The 17709-nt window shown below is 44.2% G+C and overlaps 3 protein-coding genes across 4 annotated transcripts in view; 2 read left to right on the top strand and 1 right to left on the bottom strand.

Moving 5' to 3' along the window:
- foxo6b (forkhead box O6 b) overlaps positions 1-17709 on the top strand; it is a 65633-nt gene that overhangs the window by 16125 nt on the left and 31799 nt on the right. The gene's annotated exons all lie outside the window — the stretch shown is intronic.
- Positions 10579-12760, top strand: LOC134874718 (uncharacterized). Its single transcript, XM_063898849.1, has 3 exons — positions 10579-11090; positions 11581-11796; positions 11972-12760. The coding sequence occupies exons 1-3, from the start codon at positions 10843-10845 to the stop codon at positions 12129-12131; spliced, it is 624 nt and encodes a 207-aa protein (XP_063754919.1). The 5' UTR covers positions 10579-10842; the 3' UTR covers positions 12132-12760.
- Positions 12522-17136, bottom strand: LOC134874716 (uncharacterized). Its single transcript, XM_063898846.1, has 9 exons — positions 16446-17136; positions 16068-16145; positions 15508-15613; positions 14473-15209; positions 14156-14339; positions 13628-13885; positions 13356-13527; positions 12876-13024; positions 12522-12759 (listed from the first exon to the last, which is right to left on the bottom strand). Exons 1-9 carry the CDS (start codon positions 16824-16826, stop codon positions 12572-12574), a joined length of 2253 nt encoding a protein of 750 aa, XP_063754916.1. The 5' UTR covers positions 16827-17136; the 3' UTR covers positions 12522-12571.

Below are 17709 nucleotides of genomic sequence, written 5' to 3' on the forward strand. Positions count from 1 at the left end.
TGTAAAACCCGGGATGGACTTAGCTAACTAGCAGCGATAGCTCGCAGCCATAGATCATTTTACAAGTTTGCAAAAATAACAACAGCAGCCTTACTCAACTCACTCTGCCACAAATCCTTAATGTCGAGACATCATTACACATTTAATTGAGTGTGAAGATAACTAAATGATCTTATCATTTCAATGATCCTTTCAAGTATCACCAACTTACTCACCTGTTAGTTACAGTGGTATATCCAGCGCGTTCGTCTCCAGTGCTAGTCTCTCCACTGAAGCGCTGTCAGAATGCAGGCACGTTGGAGGGGGCGTGGCCCAACATGTTGCGAATATGGGGCTTGTAGCAGAAGTGACGAATGACAATATAAAACGACTTGATAAAAAAAAAATACTAATGCATTTATTTCAGCTTTATACCATTTCTGTTCATGAGGGTTTGTTGTATTTTTTTTTTTTTTTCGTGCCGTGAGGTTGGGGGGGCCGGCAGGGTGGCCATACTCTGACCAATGGTGGCCGTGGCCCCCCCTGGCCACCACGTGGCCACGCCCCTGGTCTGCAGGCTGTACTCACAGGCTCCTTACCTGAAGGCAGCGTGTTGGAGGAGGTGGGAGGACCAGTGCTGTAATCACACTGTGATATAAGGAGTGAAACTAGCAGTCAAACATGAGGAGCAATTATCCCTCCAGAAACACATTAATTTCTGTGTCTTTTTGTCTTGTTTTATCTTAAACTCACCTCCTTTACATTGGGTAAAGAAGGGACTGCACTTTATTTACTATAAGGAGTCTAAATATTCTCTTTAATTTATAAGAATTTTATACATTTTGGTTTCAAAAGTTTAAAGATGCAAAACTAAATTGTAATACTCATTTAAAAGTCCTGCAAATAAAAGGTCGTTTAAGTGAAATAAATGAAGTATAATCAACTAAATTGAGTTAAAGAATTTGACGTAAAAATGTTAAATTAAAAAAACTAATTATTTTTAAAAAGTCAGAAAATTATTTGAATTGTTTTTAGAAGCGGATACGTTTTCTTTTAATTGGCTACTCATTAATTGTTATAGTACCTCAAATGTGCACCTAAAATGCGTACGATATTTAAACTAATGTACTCTGCAACACACTGAAACTTAACTAGTGTTAACTGGCTGCAGGATTTCAGCTTTTGGACATATTTACACATCAATCTAAGACATAAAAATCCCCCGAAATACAAATTGGGGTAAAAAATACAATATGTTTAAGCTAGAAATATATAAATATACAGTTTTAACTTTAATGTAAAATATTGATATCAACTTTTAGTACCTTCAGACATTAGTTTCCCTTCCTCTTTATCCCTGATTACTGAGAGTAAAGTGGATCTTTACCTCTAATGTGCTTTTAATCTTCTCGTAATGCTTCACCATTCACTAAAGCACCAGCGCCCACGCTCACAGCCGTCATCACCTTCCTCTTCCTCTTCCTCACCCAACTGCAAGGAGACGTTTTGAAGAACAAGGTATTATTCGCCCTGCCAATAAAAGAACCTTTAGTTGAATTGGGTTCGGGATTGAGTGGGAGCTGGAGAGAGGCGGGAAGAGAGAAAGATGGCGGCGGCCCCTGCTGCTGAGCACATTGAGAGCAGCCTTAATGCCTGTCAGACGGGGGGGGGGGGGGGGGGGGGGTTGGTTGGAAATGGCGGAACCGGCTTATAGAGGATGCTGTGTGCCAGGCGGCCCTCTGCACCGCGACACAGTTATTGTTATCGGCACAAAGGCGCAGCAGAAGGAGAGGCAGCTCTCGAGTTGGCGGGCTTGGCGCTGGGTTAACCGGGGGCGGGAAGAGGAATTTTGGCCGGTTAGGATATTTGGATCTGAGACTGAAAAACTGTGATGTGTGTCGTGTGAATGGAGAGGAAACAGTTGGGAAGAGTCGTTGAGGGCTTGAATGGGAAGCAGACGAGCAGATTTTGATCCGGATCAGCTGTCAGCGTGCAGAAGGCTTGTTGAATAGAGCGGGTATCACTTCAGTCTGGAGAAGGGAGGGGGGACAAGGGATGCAAGGGATGCAATAGCAGTGGGGTGGTTAACGAGATAGCAATCCAAAAATAAAAGTAAATGGGGGTAGCGTTTAACTATATCTAAATCAAAGCATCCATTTCTAAAGTCCCACACAACTCATGCTATGTCTCAAACGGTGTACTTTAGCCCCGATACTCGCTCCTTTCAGCGCGTTTTCCCATGTTAAGTATGGCTAAATGCATTATTTTATACCCAGATGATGCTTGTGTAACGGCCTTTTGAGTAAAATGTGGAACTCCTGAAACTCCTCACAGTCAACGGCCGCCATCTTGGATACGTATACTAAAGTTGCGCGACTAGCACGATTGTTGTGATTCCGATAAAAACTAAAAATGTGTTTTTTTATTCACTATGTAAGTAACGTAGCACCTTTCCTTGTATCTTAAAGAAGCCACCATTCATTAAAATTGAGCAGTATGTACGGACAGTGAACTATAACGTTGCTAACTAGCCCACGGCCGCTAACGTCACTTCCTGTGAGGGCAATTTATGACAAAACTATACTGTGAAATTAAAAGTGTTTACAGTGTACGACATGCAGGGAGAGGAGTCCACTTTGACACACAACATAAGACTTACTTAACTTATTATTTCCTTCACAAACACATGCATTTTCAATACTAGTAAACACTGCATAAACTGTCTCACGCTTGTGCAGGAAACTCATCCCTTTGAGTTCAAATTACGACATGTGTTTGCTGTGAGCATTTCATTAAAGAGGAAGCAAGATGGCGCCGAGGATGGCTGCCGTGTCTCGAGCTCCTCAACAACTCCACATCTTAGTGTTTTTATTGTTTTACTTTGTTGGTTGTTTTTAACTTTTTTTGCAACATGCAAACCGCCCAAGCGAGCCCTATCATCCAATATGATAGAGAACAACTTTTACACATCAGGTCGCTGGTGGACAGCAATAATCCACGACGACCTGCAAACAATGGAGAGTCTCCGTGTTTACCTGCTGGAGCTCTACCTGTGGAGCGCAGGAGGAAGAGACCACGAGGTTCCCGGGCCGGGGTCCTGGTCAGGCTGAGGAAACGTGAAAACAGGCCTCCTCTACCGAGTTTACTTCTGGCAAATGTCCAATCCCTGGATAATAAGCTGGACGAACTCCGTAGCAGGGTGGCATTTCAACGGGACATTAAGACCTGTAATGTTTTGGTTTTCACGGAGACTTGGCTCGACCCCACGATACCGGACGCCGCCATTGCTCCACACGGATTCTCCATTCATCGCCAGGACCGGACAATAAACTCAGGGAAGAGCAAGGGAGGAGGTGTCTGCTTCATGATCAACAACAACTGGTGCTCAGATGTGGAGATCATTTCTTCGGACTGTTCTCCCCAGCCTAGAGCACATCATGATCGGATGCCGGCCTTTTTATCTGCCGAGGGAGTTCACATCTGTTGTTCTAACAGCAGTGTATGTTCCGCCGCACGCTGACAACAACACAGCGCTGGAGGAGCTGTATGGGATTATCGACAGGACAGAGACTTCTCGGCCAGAGGCCGCATTTATTGTGGCCGGGGATTTTAACAGAGCCAACATGAAGAAAGTCCTGCCGAAATACTATCAGCACGTCAGCTGCCCCACGCGCGGTGGAAATACACTGGACCATGTTTACACTCCTTTCCGGCATGGATATAAAGCCCTCCCCCGCCCCCCCTTCGGCAAGTCAGACCACATATCTCTTCTTCTGCTCCCTGTTTACCGGCAGAGACTGAAGAGGGACCGACCTGTGACAAGGACAGTGCAGCGTTGGTCCGAGCAGTCTGACTCTGCTCTCCGCCACTGCTTTGGCATCACGGAGTGGTGTGTGTTTGAGGAGGACGATATAAACACACACACTGACGCGGTAATTTGCTACATCGGCAAATGCATCGATGACGTCGTGCCGCGGATTACTGTACGGACATTCCCAAATGAGAAGCCCTGGATAAACGGCGAGGTCCGAGCTAAACTTAAAGCACGGGCCATCGCGCACAGCGGCGGTGATTTGGATGAGTACAGGAATTCCAGGTATGCACTCCGGAGAGCTATTAGCAGTGCGAAAAGACAATACAGGGACAAGGTGGAGTCGAACTACAAGGGCTCCAACGCCAGAAATATGTGGTCTGGACTAAAAACAATAACAGACTACAAAAGGACAACGAGTGGTGCTGAGGAAGTGTCTGCATCTCTCCCAGATGAACTGAACACATTTTATGCACGCTTTGAGAAGCCCCCGGCTGTGGAGGCACCAAAGGCCCAGGATCCCTGCTCACTGGTTTTAACCAGTGCAGATGTGTGTAGATCTCTGAAAAGAATCAACACACACAGGGCTCCAGGACCTGATGGTATCCCTGGCCGTGCTCTCAAGGTGTGTGCAGTTCAGCTGGCAGATGTGTTCACAGACATTTTCAATAGGTCACTGCTCCAGTCTGTAGTCCCCACATGCTTTAAAGAGTCCATCATTGTCCCTGTCCCCAAAAAGACAAAACCCATCTGCCTCAATGACTACCGCCCAGTTGCACTCACCTCCATCATCATGAAGTGCTTTGAGCGGTTAGTCAAAACTTTATCACCTCCTCCCTCCCTGACTCACTGGACCCCCTGCAGTTTGCCTACAGAGCAAACAGGTCCACGGATGATGCCATCTCCCTCACCCTCCACACTGCCCTCTCCCACCTGGACCAGAGGAACACTTATGTGAGAATGCTGTTCATTGACTACAGTTCAGCATTCAACACCATTGTGCCCTCCAAGCTCATCATTAAGCTCAGGGACCTTGGCTCAACAGCGCCCTCTGTGACTGGATCATGAGCTTCCTGACGGGCAGATCCCAGGCAGTGCGGATGGGGAACATCACATCCTCCACCTTGACCCTCAACACCGGAGCCCCTCAGGGTTGTGTGCTCAGCCCTCTCCTCTACTCCCTGTTCACGCACGACTGCGTGGCCACACACTGCTCCAACACCATCATCAAGTTTGCTGACGACACGACCGTCATCGGCCTGATCACAGACGGCGACGAGACGGCGTACAGAGAGGAGGTCAGAGCCCTGACATCTTGGTGCCAGGACAACAACCTCCATCTCAACGTCAGCAAAACAAAGGAGCTGATTGTGGACTACAGGAAGAGGCAGAGAGAAGCACACACACCCATCACCATCGACTGGGACTCCTGTGGAGAGAGTCAGCAGCTTCAGGTTCCTCGGGCGTTAACATCAGTGAGGACCTGACATGGACACATCACACCAGGGTCATATCCAAGACGGCTCGACAGCGGCTCTTCTTCCTCCGCAGGCTGCGGAAGTTCAACATGGACTCCAGGATACTCTGCAACTTCTACAGGTGCACCCATCGAGAGTATCCTGACTGGCTGCATCACCGCCTGGTATGGCAGTTGCACCGCCCTCAACCGTAAGACTCTACAGAGGGTGGTGAAAACTGCTCAGCACATCACCAGGACGGAGTTGCCATCCATGGAGGACCTCTACACCCAGCGGTGTAGGAAGAAGGCCGGTAGGATATAAAGGACCCCCATCACCCCAGCAACAATCTGTTCTGTCTGCTGCCGTCTGGCAGACGGTACCGCAGCATCCGGACCAAGACCACCAGACTCAGAGACAGTTTCATACCACAGGCTATAAGACTACTGAACTCCTGAGCTGTGTGAATGTCTACTCACAGCTGTTTATAGTACACACATACATATATATTATACACATCTGCCATACATATCTGTTTATAGTACACATATCTATATATTATACATATCTGTTTATAGTACACATATCTATATATTATACATATCTGTTTATAGTACACATATCTATATATTATACATATCTGCCATATACATCTGTTATACATAATATATGCATCTGTCCATACCTCCTCATTCAACAGTGTAAAGTATTTAAATACTCTCAATGTATTCCACATATATATATTTCACTCCTCAAATCTGTATTGTTGATATTGTAAATATTCTTCTCTCTTTTTTACTATTTTATTTATCTTTTGCACCATGTATGTTGAGTTGTTGGAGGAGCACGCGACATAAGATTTTCATTGCCAACATATACGCTGTATCTGCTGTGCATATGACAAATAAAAACCTTGAAACCTTGAAACCTTGTGATGTTTGCTGAATAACACTGAACCCAGTCACTGAAACGTGTGGATCAAAACTCTTCCATAAGAATCCAAGTTGGTAATGATTGAAAAAACAGAACAAATTGTCATTTTGAGGTTAAATTATTTCCCTAAAGCATCAGTTAGTATATGGATTCCTGCAGATTTGGACCCCGGATCAGCTGACAGGTTGACGTTAACCTGCAGAAAGCGCGGGCTGCAGATCTCTTGTTTCTGGAGAAAGGTCCGGGGGGGTAAACGAGGGAAGCACCAGGCAGTGGAGGCGGGATGTTCGCCGCTTTAAATGAGTCACAGCGGTTTGGAAGAGAACATAATATTCTCGCCCTCAGCCCTCGCACTTCAATCGCTTGGAATAAATCAGCTGCAAGAAAAATGTTGAGAACCCTTGCCACAGACGGAAATTCCAGAGAGGAGTCCAGACGCAGCCGGAGAGGAAGGCGGATCCTCGGGAATCGAGCCGGCTGTCGCTGCTGGGTCGTAAAATGTCGGCCCGGCTGAGCATATTCTCTCTTTAAAAAATGTTCTGGTGTCTGGATCGGACCATGAGCTGGGAGGAGGGGGGGTTTGTCAGGAAACATTGAGCCCTCTGTCCTCAGTGTGACTCAGGAACAGGTTGGCACGAGATGCTGGTTCTACCGGGCCAACAGGACCAGAACAGCTGCTTTTCTGAAAGTCAAATGCACCATTTATATTTGTGACTTGGTTTCTGTTCATTTTCTCACAGTCTCAGATCTTTTACAGACCTCTTTAATTCCTAAAATGCATCTTTAAGTCTCTAAATGTCATGTTTTGTCAGTGAAAACACCCCAAAATATCACTCTAATAGGATTTAAAGAAGAAAAGTGGGAAATCTTCATAAAAAATACATTTTTCCTGCAAGATGTATTGATTTGTGATATGAAAACCTATTAGCTGATCTCAGTTTGAGATTGAGACATTCATGACTGTTACTATTTACGTAATATTTTAATTTGTAGATTACTTCAACTCATTGGTTTCCATTCAACGGCTGCTTCGAAAGACACATGAAGCATGCATTTCCCAAAAACTCTGAAGCATGCATTTGAAATGGTCTGCAGAAATGTTTCACATACATGATTTATGTTAAAACACACACTGGCATTGCAATAGTGTGAAATACCTGCATTTTTTTATAAGTTATTTTTTATATTAATCATTAAGTCTATAAAAATGTCCGAAAATAAGAGAGAAAATGGGCTAAAAAGTCTCTAAATCTCTTTTTTTGTCAAGGTAAAACCCAAACATATCACTTTAATAGGATATAAAGCAGAAATAAGTGGGATATCTTCATATTTAGAAGCTGAAAATGGCATTACTGACAATTTTGCATGAAAAATGTGTCCAAAATGTACAGATTAGCGAAAAATACTCCTTTTTGCAGTTCTGGTATGAAAGCTTTGTGAAGTTATTCTAATTCTCCATATTTCTGCAAAAAATGACTCCAAAAACTGCCAGCAACAATGTCAAACACACTTTGATTTCACATTTTCAAATATCCTTAACGTAATACATCACCGGGAGACACTTTTTAGAAGTAAAACCATCCCAACGATCCATCAGATCTGAGGCGGATCCCCCAGGAATCACACGGGTAATGTAATCATGCATCAGAAATCGCACTAAATTTTAATGTGATTAATGACACAGTCGCTTCATAAAGTATTAAACCCCCTAAGTTTCTCCACATTGTACTCATTATACCATGCACCAAATTTCAATAAATCATCATCATGCACTCTCAGTGTGTTTACAATGGGCTGTTTGAAGCCTAATAATGCCGTGTGAGCACCACTCCAAGTCGAGTGTTGCCCTTATTTTCTACCGCAAATGGGATTAGTTTTTGAGTTCCTGCACACGCTGAAATGGGTTTGATAGAAGGAAATGTGTGTGTGTGTATCTGCCTCTTGTTGTTGTGCAGCAAAGCCTGATGGGAGTCCAGGTCCGGGGGTACAGCTCTAGTTAATAATTCAGATGAGGCTCATTATCAAGGCAGCGCAGATCTCTCTCTGATTCCACCTTAATTGCAGGCAGGATGTGCCTCTCAGACACTCCTCTGTCTGCAGCACACACACACACACACACACACACACACACACACACACACACACACACACCACACACACACACACACACACACACACACACACACACACACACACACACACACACACACACACACTAGGGCTAGGAAATATCAATACCGTGATAAAACAGTAGGTCTTCTTAGATTTGGACCTCGCAATATTGTACGTGTTGCCTTTTCCTGGTTTTTAAGGCTGCAGACTGTTGACCGTGCTGTAGTTCCTTTATAGCCCAACATTAGCCTCCTTTAGCTTAGCGGTGGTGACCTGAAGTCATGTGACCGTGCTGTAGTTCCTTTATAGCCCAACATTAGCCTCCTTTAGCTTAGCGGTGGTGACCTGAAGTCATGTGACCGTGCTGTAGTTCCTTTATAGCCCAACATTAGCCTCCTTTAGCTTAGCGGTGGTGACGTGATGTCATGTGACCGTGATGTAGTTCCTTTATAGCCCAACATTAGCCTCCTTTAGCTTAGCGGTGGTGACGTGAAGTCATGTGACCGTGCTGTAGTTCCTTTATAGCCCAACATTAGCCGCCTTTAGCTTAGCGGTGGAGACGTGAAGTCATGTGACCGTGCTGTAGTTCCTTTATAGCCCAACATTAGCCTCCTTTAGCTTAGCGGTGGAGACGTGAAGTCATGTGACCCGTGCTGTAGTTCCTTTATAGCCCAACATTAGCCTCCTTTAGCTTAGCGGTGGTGACGGGAAGTCATGTGACCGTGCTGTAGTTCCTTTATAGCCCAAGATTAGCCTCCTTTAGCTTAGCGGTGGTGACGTGAAGTCATGTGACCGTGCTGCAGTTACTTTATAGCTCAACATCAGTATCTGTGTGCATTGGGAGGTTTAAAGTGATCCAATTGTTTCCCAGACTTCAGACTTACATCCCCCTTTTCTTAGGAGTTTTTTCTGTCAGAAGGATAAAGAAATAACTACTGGACAAATTCTCATGAAACTTTGCCGATGGGTTTAGCTAGGGCCAAGGACAAATCCATTACATTTGGACCAGATCCGAAACACAGTGTGAACCTCATTTGGCTGCGCTCTCCAAGTGCCCTTTTAGGTAGTAATGAATAGTGTCAACAAATGGAGGTAGCTTTGCATATCAATTGTGTGGAGTTGATTATGCCAAATGTCAAATCTTGAGAATAACTGGCGAACTTCACAGTAGAAAATTAAGAGTTGCTGAGGTTAAAAACCCAAAACCATTCTCTGCATGATGGTCAATGATTGGGTGAATTCATAAAGTCTCCTCAAGCAGTTTCTGAGATATGAAACAGAGGGAAACAGTAATATTATGTGCGGCTGAAGATGCTGAAAAGGTTAAACGTTTGTAGGATAATGATTGGTTGCAGAAGGTATCGGACAAATTAGCAAAAAGCCACACTCCATCATTGTACAGTACTATCAATCACCCTTAATGCGCATTGTTCTCAGTGAAGTTCGCTCATGTTCAGGTGATGTTCGGCATCAATCAAGTCACATTCATCCTGTAGCAATTTCATCCATTTTCATTAAAGGTTGTCAGTAATTGCACTGTGATCATAGCCGATGAAAGCCCGGTGGAAATGAGCGCCATCAGTGTCTTAAGAGCCAGATTGGTTGTGTTTTTACGGAGTTATTTGGGGGAAAAAGTCTGTTAAAGAAGTCGGGAAGGTGTCTGCTAACAAGAGTCTATTGTTATCTCAAAGACGGGTCAGGGAGGAGTATCTCCCCTCATGAATATTCATCAGTTTAACGGCTTATTTGGACAAATTACAAGAAAAGCCTCTCAAGTTGGAGTGGAAATAATTCACAATCTACTCATTTTGGAGATTATTAATCAAAGTACGTTAAGTAGATTTACATTACGGTATGTACAGACTGTGTAATGTGTGTGTGTGTGTGTGTGTGTGTGTGTGTGTGTGTGTGTGTGTGTGTGTGTGTGTGTGTGTGTGTGTGTGTGTGTGTGTGTGTGTGTGTGTGTGTGTGTGTGTGTGGGTGTGTGTGTGGTCCAGGAGAGGTTAGAGAGACAGCCTCTCGGTGGATTTCGGTGTCAGTTTGATGAAAATAGGTCAGGATTTGGAGCTTGGTGTTTAGCATTCTGCACATGTGACGGCTGACGGCCTCGAATACACTCCAGACTCGTCTCCCTCCTCCTCCTCCTCCACCTCCTCATCACCCTCACCCCTTGTCTTCCTCCCCCCTTCCCTCCCTCCCAGCCTCATTCCTATGTAATCTAAACTCTGTCTTGTCACCCTCGTTCATCTCACTCCGACTGAAATTCAAATCTGCTGCCATAGATTAAAGACCTCATGACACGTGGAAAATAAAGTAATATACATACACACATTGAAAGTACACATACAAAATAGTCACTTGAAGTTGGTTTTAATCATTATGATAGAGAAATTGAGTTTGTACGGCCTTTTAAAAGTGCGATTTTTGCGATCTGCTACCGACCTTCCTATTAGTCAGTCACATGACCTATGACGTACACTCCGGAACGGCTCCTTGGTCAAGACACTATCCCACCTGTCACTCACGACTATCCTGACACCTGTCAACAACATGGATTCTGACAACTCCGATTCATCCTCGGATCCTGACACATTTTTCGAAGTGGCAGAGTCCGACCCAATGCTGGAGGACAATGTGAGGGGCGTTATGCCCTATAGATACGAGCCATACTTGGATGAGTTGGAGCCACAGGGTTCTACGGAAAGTTCGGATGGCGAGGCAGAAGGCGCTGTTGGTGGTGCTGCTGTGGCAGACGGTCGGATGCCTATGGATTTTGGCAGACTACAGCACGTGGAATGGTAACTTCCTTCTTGTTCACTTTTCTGACAATGAACACTCCGTAAGATATTGTACTTTGTAATATCCACCACAACCAGCGTTTGCACCAGCGAGCATGTGTGTGTGCAGTCCTGCCTCCTCACCTCCCAGAATTAGCCAAATAGTCACCATTACTAGCCTACAGATCGCAAAGGGCCATTGTTGTTTCCCGGTGCTTGTCATAGTCTTAATCTTTATTTAGTTATGTTATTTTTTTTGAGAGCGATGAAAATACCAATTAGGTCTACTATATTAGTTTGCCCTGCGTCATACTCATACAGTAGCCTATGCTATAACCCAGTAGTAGCCTATGCTATAACCTAGCTCCTGACCAGTGGCCATCCTTCCGCGATTAGGCTAGTTCTACGTCGGCTTTTCACGCGAATCAACCCATGACATTGACACTTTGTAAAGTTCTGTGACAATTGTAAGATTGTTTCAAGCCCCTTGCCTTTATCTGTTATATTTTAGGTGTTCTTGTGGGAGATGTGAGCCAATGCCACTGGTAGTGGAGTCGGTGTGCTGCCGCGAACAGTCAAGAGTGTGCGAGAGGAGAGAGGAGGAGGGAGCAGACACCCGCTGCATCACAGAACATTCTGGCTTTGAGCCAGTTTGTCTGAATCTGCATGTTCTGCGCACCGCACATTTCCACTATCGGCAAGAATACGGGGATGTAGAGGGAAACGAGTGAGTATACAATCCTATTGTAAAATCATTTGTATGGACTAGTAGGAATTGTATGATTTGATATCACCAATGACGTAAATGTATGCGTAAAACGAACTGTCATGTAGGTTACAGTAGGCCTAGGCCTACATCTAAAACACCTGTGTTTTTCTTCTGATTTTCTTTCAACTTTTAGGTGGAAGAGGTACACTGGATACAGACAGTTTGTGCGATGGTGCTACGAGTACCTGGGAAGACATGTCAGGGTCCCCATACCTTCCTGTGTGGTGTGGTGTATCCGGAGAACTTTTCCCTCCATTGATTACAGGGGGTTCCAGGACACCAACAGCCCGTGATGATACATGTATGCTGTTAACTTGTTAATTTTGTTTTTTTAGTTTAAATACATGAGTTTGTAAATACATGAAAATGAATGTCAATACATGATACCTCTGGCTTCACATGAATGTGTCTTCATTTTTACAACTTACAACAGCTTACAACAAATAGGCCTAGCAAATCAATTTACACCTTCACCATGGAAGGGTAGCTGATATTTTTGATCATACGGTGTCTAAGATGTGCTGTACTTCAGGGACAATGCAATACAAGCCCACATGGATAAGGGGGAAAACTGTAGCAACACAGACATACTACACACCCTGTAATGACACTTTTCAGAACACCAAGGTGAGGATGGAGCAGGAGGTTCCCAACACAGTAAATCAAAGCACTCACGGCAAAGATGAAATTAAGTTTGTGTTTATTCCATTCAGTCCGGTTCTCATGTGTACATTTAGGTGTTATTTGTAATGCTAAAGCGGGTCATATGTGCATTGACTGCTGCCCTCTTATCCGGCTTTTCGAATGATGCATTGAGTGGCTCTGTAACAGGGGACGGGTCTGGGATGTCAAAGTCATCACCGTTGTAGTCCTCACCTCGACACATGGCCTCCACCATCCGCATCAGCTCTTCAGCATAGCCTGTTGCAGAGGAATATGGGACAAGGTTCAAATTAATCCAACCATAGATATGACACACGACTATGTACATCTCAAAATACAAATCATATCTGCAATCAACTTTCTATTATGCTTACCAAAAGATGGCTCCTGTAAGACTTTCCTCACAATGTAGCCGCCCTTCTTATACTTTGGATACCGCAGGTTGAACATCATCTCGCCATCGTGTCTGCTCCGCTGCTCCCTGTTGGCATTCTCGTTGAAATGCAAAGCAGCCAGGATCCCTCTAAGAACAGAACACAAACAGAATAATCAGGAACAAGATGACCATTCTTAACAGCGAAACATAAACAAGTCAACCCAAAAGAGCCCATGTTACCCCTCTATTTATCAGGTTGCACTGCCTAACAGTGGCTGCCCAAACCAGGCACAAGGCCCTGACCCTTGCCTACAAAACCACTTCAGGACATGTACATTTCCTGTGCACTGCAAATGTTGCAAGCTGTGATTTTGTCCTCGATTGTAAGTCGCTCTGGATAAAAGCGTCTGGCAAGTGTAATGTAATAGAATGTAATAATGTCCTAAAAGAATGTTTCACGGAATATTTCTTTGATTACCTGCTCTCCATCCCTTTGTATGAAAAGTGGCACATCTTTGGCGCAAAGTGGGTAATCACGCTATGGAATGCTTCGAGGTAGGATGTCTGGTGTGACGGGGACAGGCGTTGTATATCTGCACACAGCCTCTTGTTCCGGATGATCTTCTCCACTTCAATAGACACCTTCGTATCTGAAGAACATTGTACAAAATACATGTAAATTATGCAACATGATGCAACATGATACTGTGATCACAATCTCTGTAAAATAAACATTAGGAGTATACTAACGACAACTCAGCCACGGTTTACGCTGTTCCCTGCCTTCCAGGACTCCGTGCGCACAAGAAGAGAACAGTCCCTCGAACCCGGTGTGCCTGTTGTGGATGTGATCGATGACTGATGTCCATTTGTCCACCACAAGTTGTCCACTGCCAGGAGGCGTCGAGACCACGGACCAGTACAGATGGTTTATAATACTTCCCACCCAGGGTTTGAGGTCCTGGCAACCTCTAGTTTGTCCAAGGCTCTGCAGCTTCTTCTTGACACCTGAGTAAACATGTGTAGATGAATAAATAAATAGAAATCTAATGTACTGCTTGAAGGTCTTGACTCCAAGGGCATAACTAAAACCCTTTTTAGATACATGAACAGCCTGTAATAGCCTGAAATAGGCCCTGTCCTCCACACACACAAGGATTTCACACATAAAATTTGTCCAAACCCAAAAAATCATATCTTTCAAAAAGGAATGTCAAGGTAGTGCTTCAAGTCTCTCTTAAAAATTACATTAAACAGGTTTAAACATGTTGCACTTACTCTTGGCTACATGCCATATGTCAAACTGGTGCGTGATGTCTGGATGGTCCTCTCTAATCATCATGTTGATGCCTATGTGTCTGTCTGTCACGAGAGTTCCGACATCCACAAAGCCCTGGACTTTCTCAAGGGATCGCTGCAGTCCCACTTTCTCCATGTGGTAGGACCCTCCAACCTCATTGCTCTAAAACATAAAAAGCAGGAGATTTTGATGAGCATAACATTGACTAGTATAAAATTGTCCTTACTACGACAGAAGAGTGTGTTTTCTATACTGGGCAGGACTCACATAGAGGCATAATACATCTGAAATGTACCTGTACAAGTTGTACGTCAATAACAGCTGTTTTCCGGAGCTCCATTGTTGAGTAGGTGCCGTACTTAGCGCAATGCCCTGGGGTGTCGGCACGCCCGTCACCACCACACACGATGGGTTCCCCTTCTGCCTGTAGCAGACAGAGCATGGCAAACTGCTGCTCGCCCCAAACTCGCTTCACAGCTTTGAAAAGCACCTGGTCCTGATGTCTGAAGAACGATCTTTCCGACATCACAGCAACGCCCAATCTGGATAGGACACGCAGCACCTTGGTGACAGTGGCCCCACTGAAGAGAATGGCAGCGGACAACAACACATTCCCAGCTGCTGTTCTGCCGAAGAAAGGTTGACTGTTCCATAGTCCTTGGTTCCCACATCCCCCGCACTGGATGGTGACCTGCAACTGTGTTCCTACTTCTTTACACTGCCAGGACAGTGACCTGCTCCCACAAAGTCCACAGCTGCACCATGTTGACAACAGCGTCACCAGGCATTCCCAGAACACAAGAAAAACGCTACCTGCTGGCGCCTCAGGTGGCGGCACTGGTGGAGTATTGTGTTCAGGACTCTCTTCAGCTGAATCATCAGAGGACGGCAGCTTGTAGTCGGGATCATCTGTCGACATGTTGTCATCTGAGTCAGAGCCACAAGAGGTTGAGTTGTCGGTGTTGTGAAAGCAAAAGCAGTCATCCTCAGTCTGAGTCCCAACAGTGACCATTGATGTAGTAGCCTGCACACCTGGGGAAAAAACAATGTTTAGTATATAGAAATCAGTGTCAGCTTGAAGGAAATCTTCATTCAATACACACAACTTTTTGTGAAGCTTGCTCGCACTAGTAAATTTGTAGATTGTAAAATAGTCTTTTCCTAAGACAGATAGTTTTTCCAACATTCTTGTGTAGATGTGAAAATAGATGTTTGACATAGAAAAGGATTGTCATTAGTGATGTATCTATCTACACAAGATGCAATGCTGAAAAGACCCGTTTCCCCGGACATCTGTTTGGCTAAAATACGTACATAAATGATAAAATACCTTTAGTCCGTCCCCTTCCTTTGAACTGCATAGCCACCGTCCTTGTTGGTGGCCTCAGACACACTTGAACGGAAAAGTCACTGTGCTGATCTTCTGTTGAATTCACCTGAATAAATAAGTAAGTAAATAAATAAATGTGTGTATACATATGTGTGTGTGTGTAAAAGTTAAAAAAAAAACTAAAAAATAGAGTTTCCTTCCAACACAGGTAACCTAGTAAAAAGTAGACCAGTGTATTTGTCTTACAATCAGCTGATTCTGCACTGGTTGAATTGAGTTTGTGGTGGGTCCTTGTTAGGTTTTTAGTGTTTTTCAGTAATGACAGTCCATCTATCTAGTTAGGTACAATGGAGTAAATGGTGTAACGGTTATGTTATATGTGCTACTGTTGTAATTACACCACAAAAGTACTTTTACTTTTAACACCTCTGGAGATGGTGAGGGTGAAGGTCTGAGAGAGGGGGCACTGGCACTTGATATACTGTAATGCTGTGTGTAGTTAGTCAAATAAAATCTTTAGTCAGTAACTTAGTTGACCTGAACGCTTTCCGAAAACTTACATCAGTAGATGGGTCCCCGTCAGGAAAGTCATCGCTTTCCTCTTCAGCAACATACTCAGACTGGCATTCCTGTAGTACCTGAAACATAAATAAATAAATCACAAGATTTAGCGTGAGTTGGAGGGGGAAAAAAACGCTACCGCAAACCTAAAACAAACACTTGAGACTTGACTTTTTGCTAACACTCTGAGGTGAACTTAGCTGAATAGCTAAAGCACTTAGCACTAGTAGCCAGCTGAGCTGAAGTGTTCAGAGCTAGCGCCAACTTCAACTATGAAGAACCACCGCAAGCTGTTTACACAGTGCCAAACACTCATTCCTTTGCATTTCATTTCCCTTCCATTATTAAAATATAGTCCAAAATAAGAAGGTACGTACCTCCAATCTCTGCCTTTTCTCCAGAGCATGAGACCTCCGGCTCTTGACGTCGCCGTTCGCCCCCGGGGCTAACCTCGAGCTTGTCCCTCGATGAAATATACGCGGAACCGAATTGGGCAGCAAAACCTTCTTCAGACGAACATCAATACCAAGCTGCTCCTTCAGAGCGGGGATCGAGTCGTAGCACTCCTCTTCAAAATGCGCTGAGCAAAGTACAGACGACGAGCTTGGCTTCCATACTGTTCCTTTCGGACCAGCTCTTGTCCTACAAACTTGTTGCGTCCAGAGTTCACACAAAGCAGGGTCTTTCGGAAACCGATGAAGGGTAAAACCGTTCTCCCTGGTGTTTGAACAATACGCTGCAACACACCGCTCAGGCATGTTCTCAACAAAAATATTAAGAACAAAACTTTAAAGATGCTAAAACTGCGAGTACGACTTACTGTGACTAGAAATGATCAAGGTCAAGGGTGGCAGCAGGTGCAATCAGGTCTAAAAGCGTTCCGGAGCATACGTCATCTTTATGTTGGAACGTTGTCAAGACACTGGCCTGTGGATTTCAGTGGCTTGCGTACAAATTTCGAAAATAACAGAGAACCGGGCATATTTATCACAATTATGTATTTCAAATCGAAAATAAAAGTTATTTTAGACTAAATAAAAAAAGGTAGTCTCTAGGTGTCATGAGGTCTTTAAATCCACAATAGTCTGGTGGTATTTATTAGACTTCGATGTACTTTTTTTCAGTTTTGTAGTGAGAGAAAATAGATGTGCTGCAAAGTTTTATGAGGATAATATTTCAGTCGTGGCCGGCAGTGACCTAGCTTAGCATAAGGTCTTCGGTATGTTTGGTCGCCGCTGGAAGAAGGTCTGATTTATTTATTATTCTCCCACGGAGCAGACCCTCGTCTCTCAGGACTGAACGCTTTTTTAAATAAAAATACTCTCTTTAAAGGTGAAATCATTTAGAGATGAGACGCCTCGATGTGGAGCTGCAGCTGAGGCTTTCAAAGGGAATCACACCTGTGGCATGTGGAGACGTCTCTGGACAAAAACAAGAAGTAAATATAAAGTTAAAGACATTTGGGAAGTTGTTTTTCCAACTTTCGTAGTCCATGGTGTAATGAGGAAAACACACAGATGTTACAAATACAACGTGTTGCATTTTATTGCACGTAGCCATGAAGCTAACATGTACTTTTGTCCGCCATGCTTCTGTTTCACATGATTTCAACTCTGGAAAAACAATCACTAACATGTACCT

Source organism: Eleginops maclovinus, chromosome 13 (assembly GCF_036324505.1).
Source record: "Eleginops maclovinus isolate JMC-PN-2008 ecotype Puerto Natales chromosome 13, JC_Emac_rtc_rv5, whole genome shotgun sequence".
Classification (NCBI taxonomy): domain Eukaryota; kingdom Metazoa; phylum Chordata; class Actinopteri; order Perciformes; family Eleginopidae; genus Eleginops; species Eleginops maclovinus.

Coding starts and splice junctions, on each gene's coding strand:
- LOC134874718 (XM_063898849.1), top strand. CDS start 10,843: ATGGATTCTGACAACTCCGATTCATCCTCGGATCCTGACACATTTTTC. Junction 11,091..11,580: donor AGACTACAGCACGTGGAATG/GTAACTTCCTTC, acceptor GTTATATTTTAG/GTGTTCTTGTGGGAGATGTG. Junction 11,797..11,971: donor GGGGATGTAGAGGGAAACGA/GTGAGTATACAA, acceptor TTCAACTTTTAG/GTGGAAGAGGTACACTGGAT.
- LOC134874716 (XM_063898846.1), bottom strand. CDS start 16,826: ATGCCTGAGCGGTGTGTTGCAGCGTATTGTTCAAACACCAGGGAGAAC. Junction 16,146..16,445: donor AGAAAAGGCAGAGATTGGAG/GTACGTACCTTC, acceptor TTTATGTTTCAG/GTACTACAGGAATGCCAGTC. Junction 13,886..14,155: donor CATATGGCATGTAGCCAAGA/GTAAGTGCAACA, acceptor ATGTTTACTCAG/GTGTCAAGAAGAAGCTGCAG.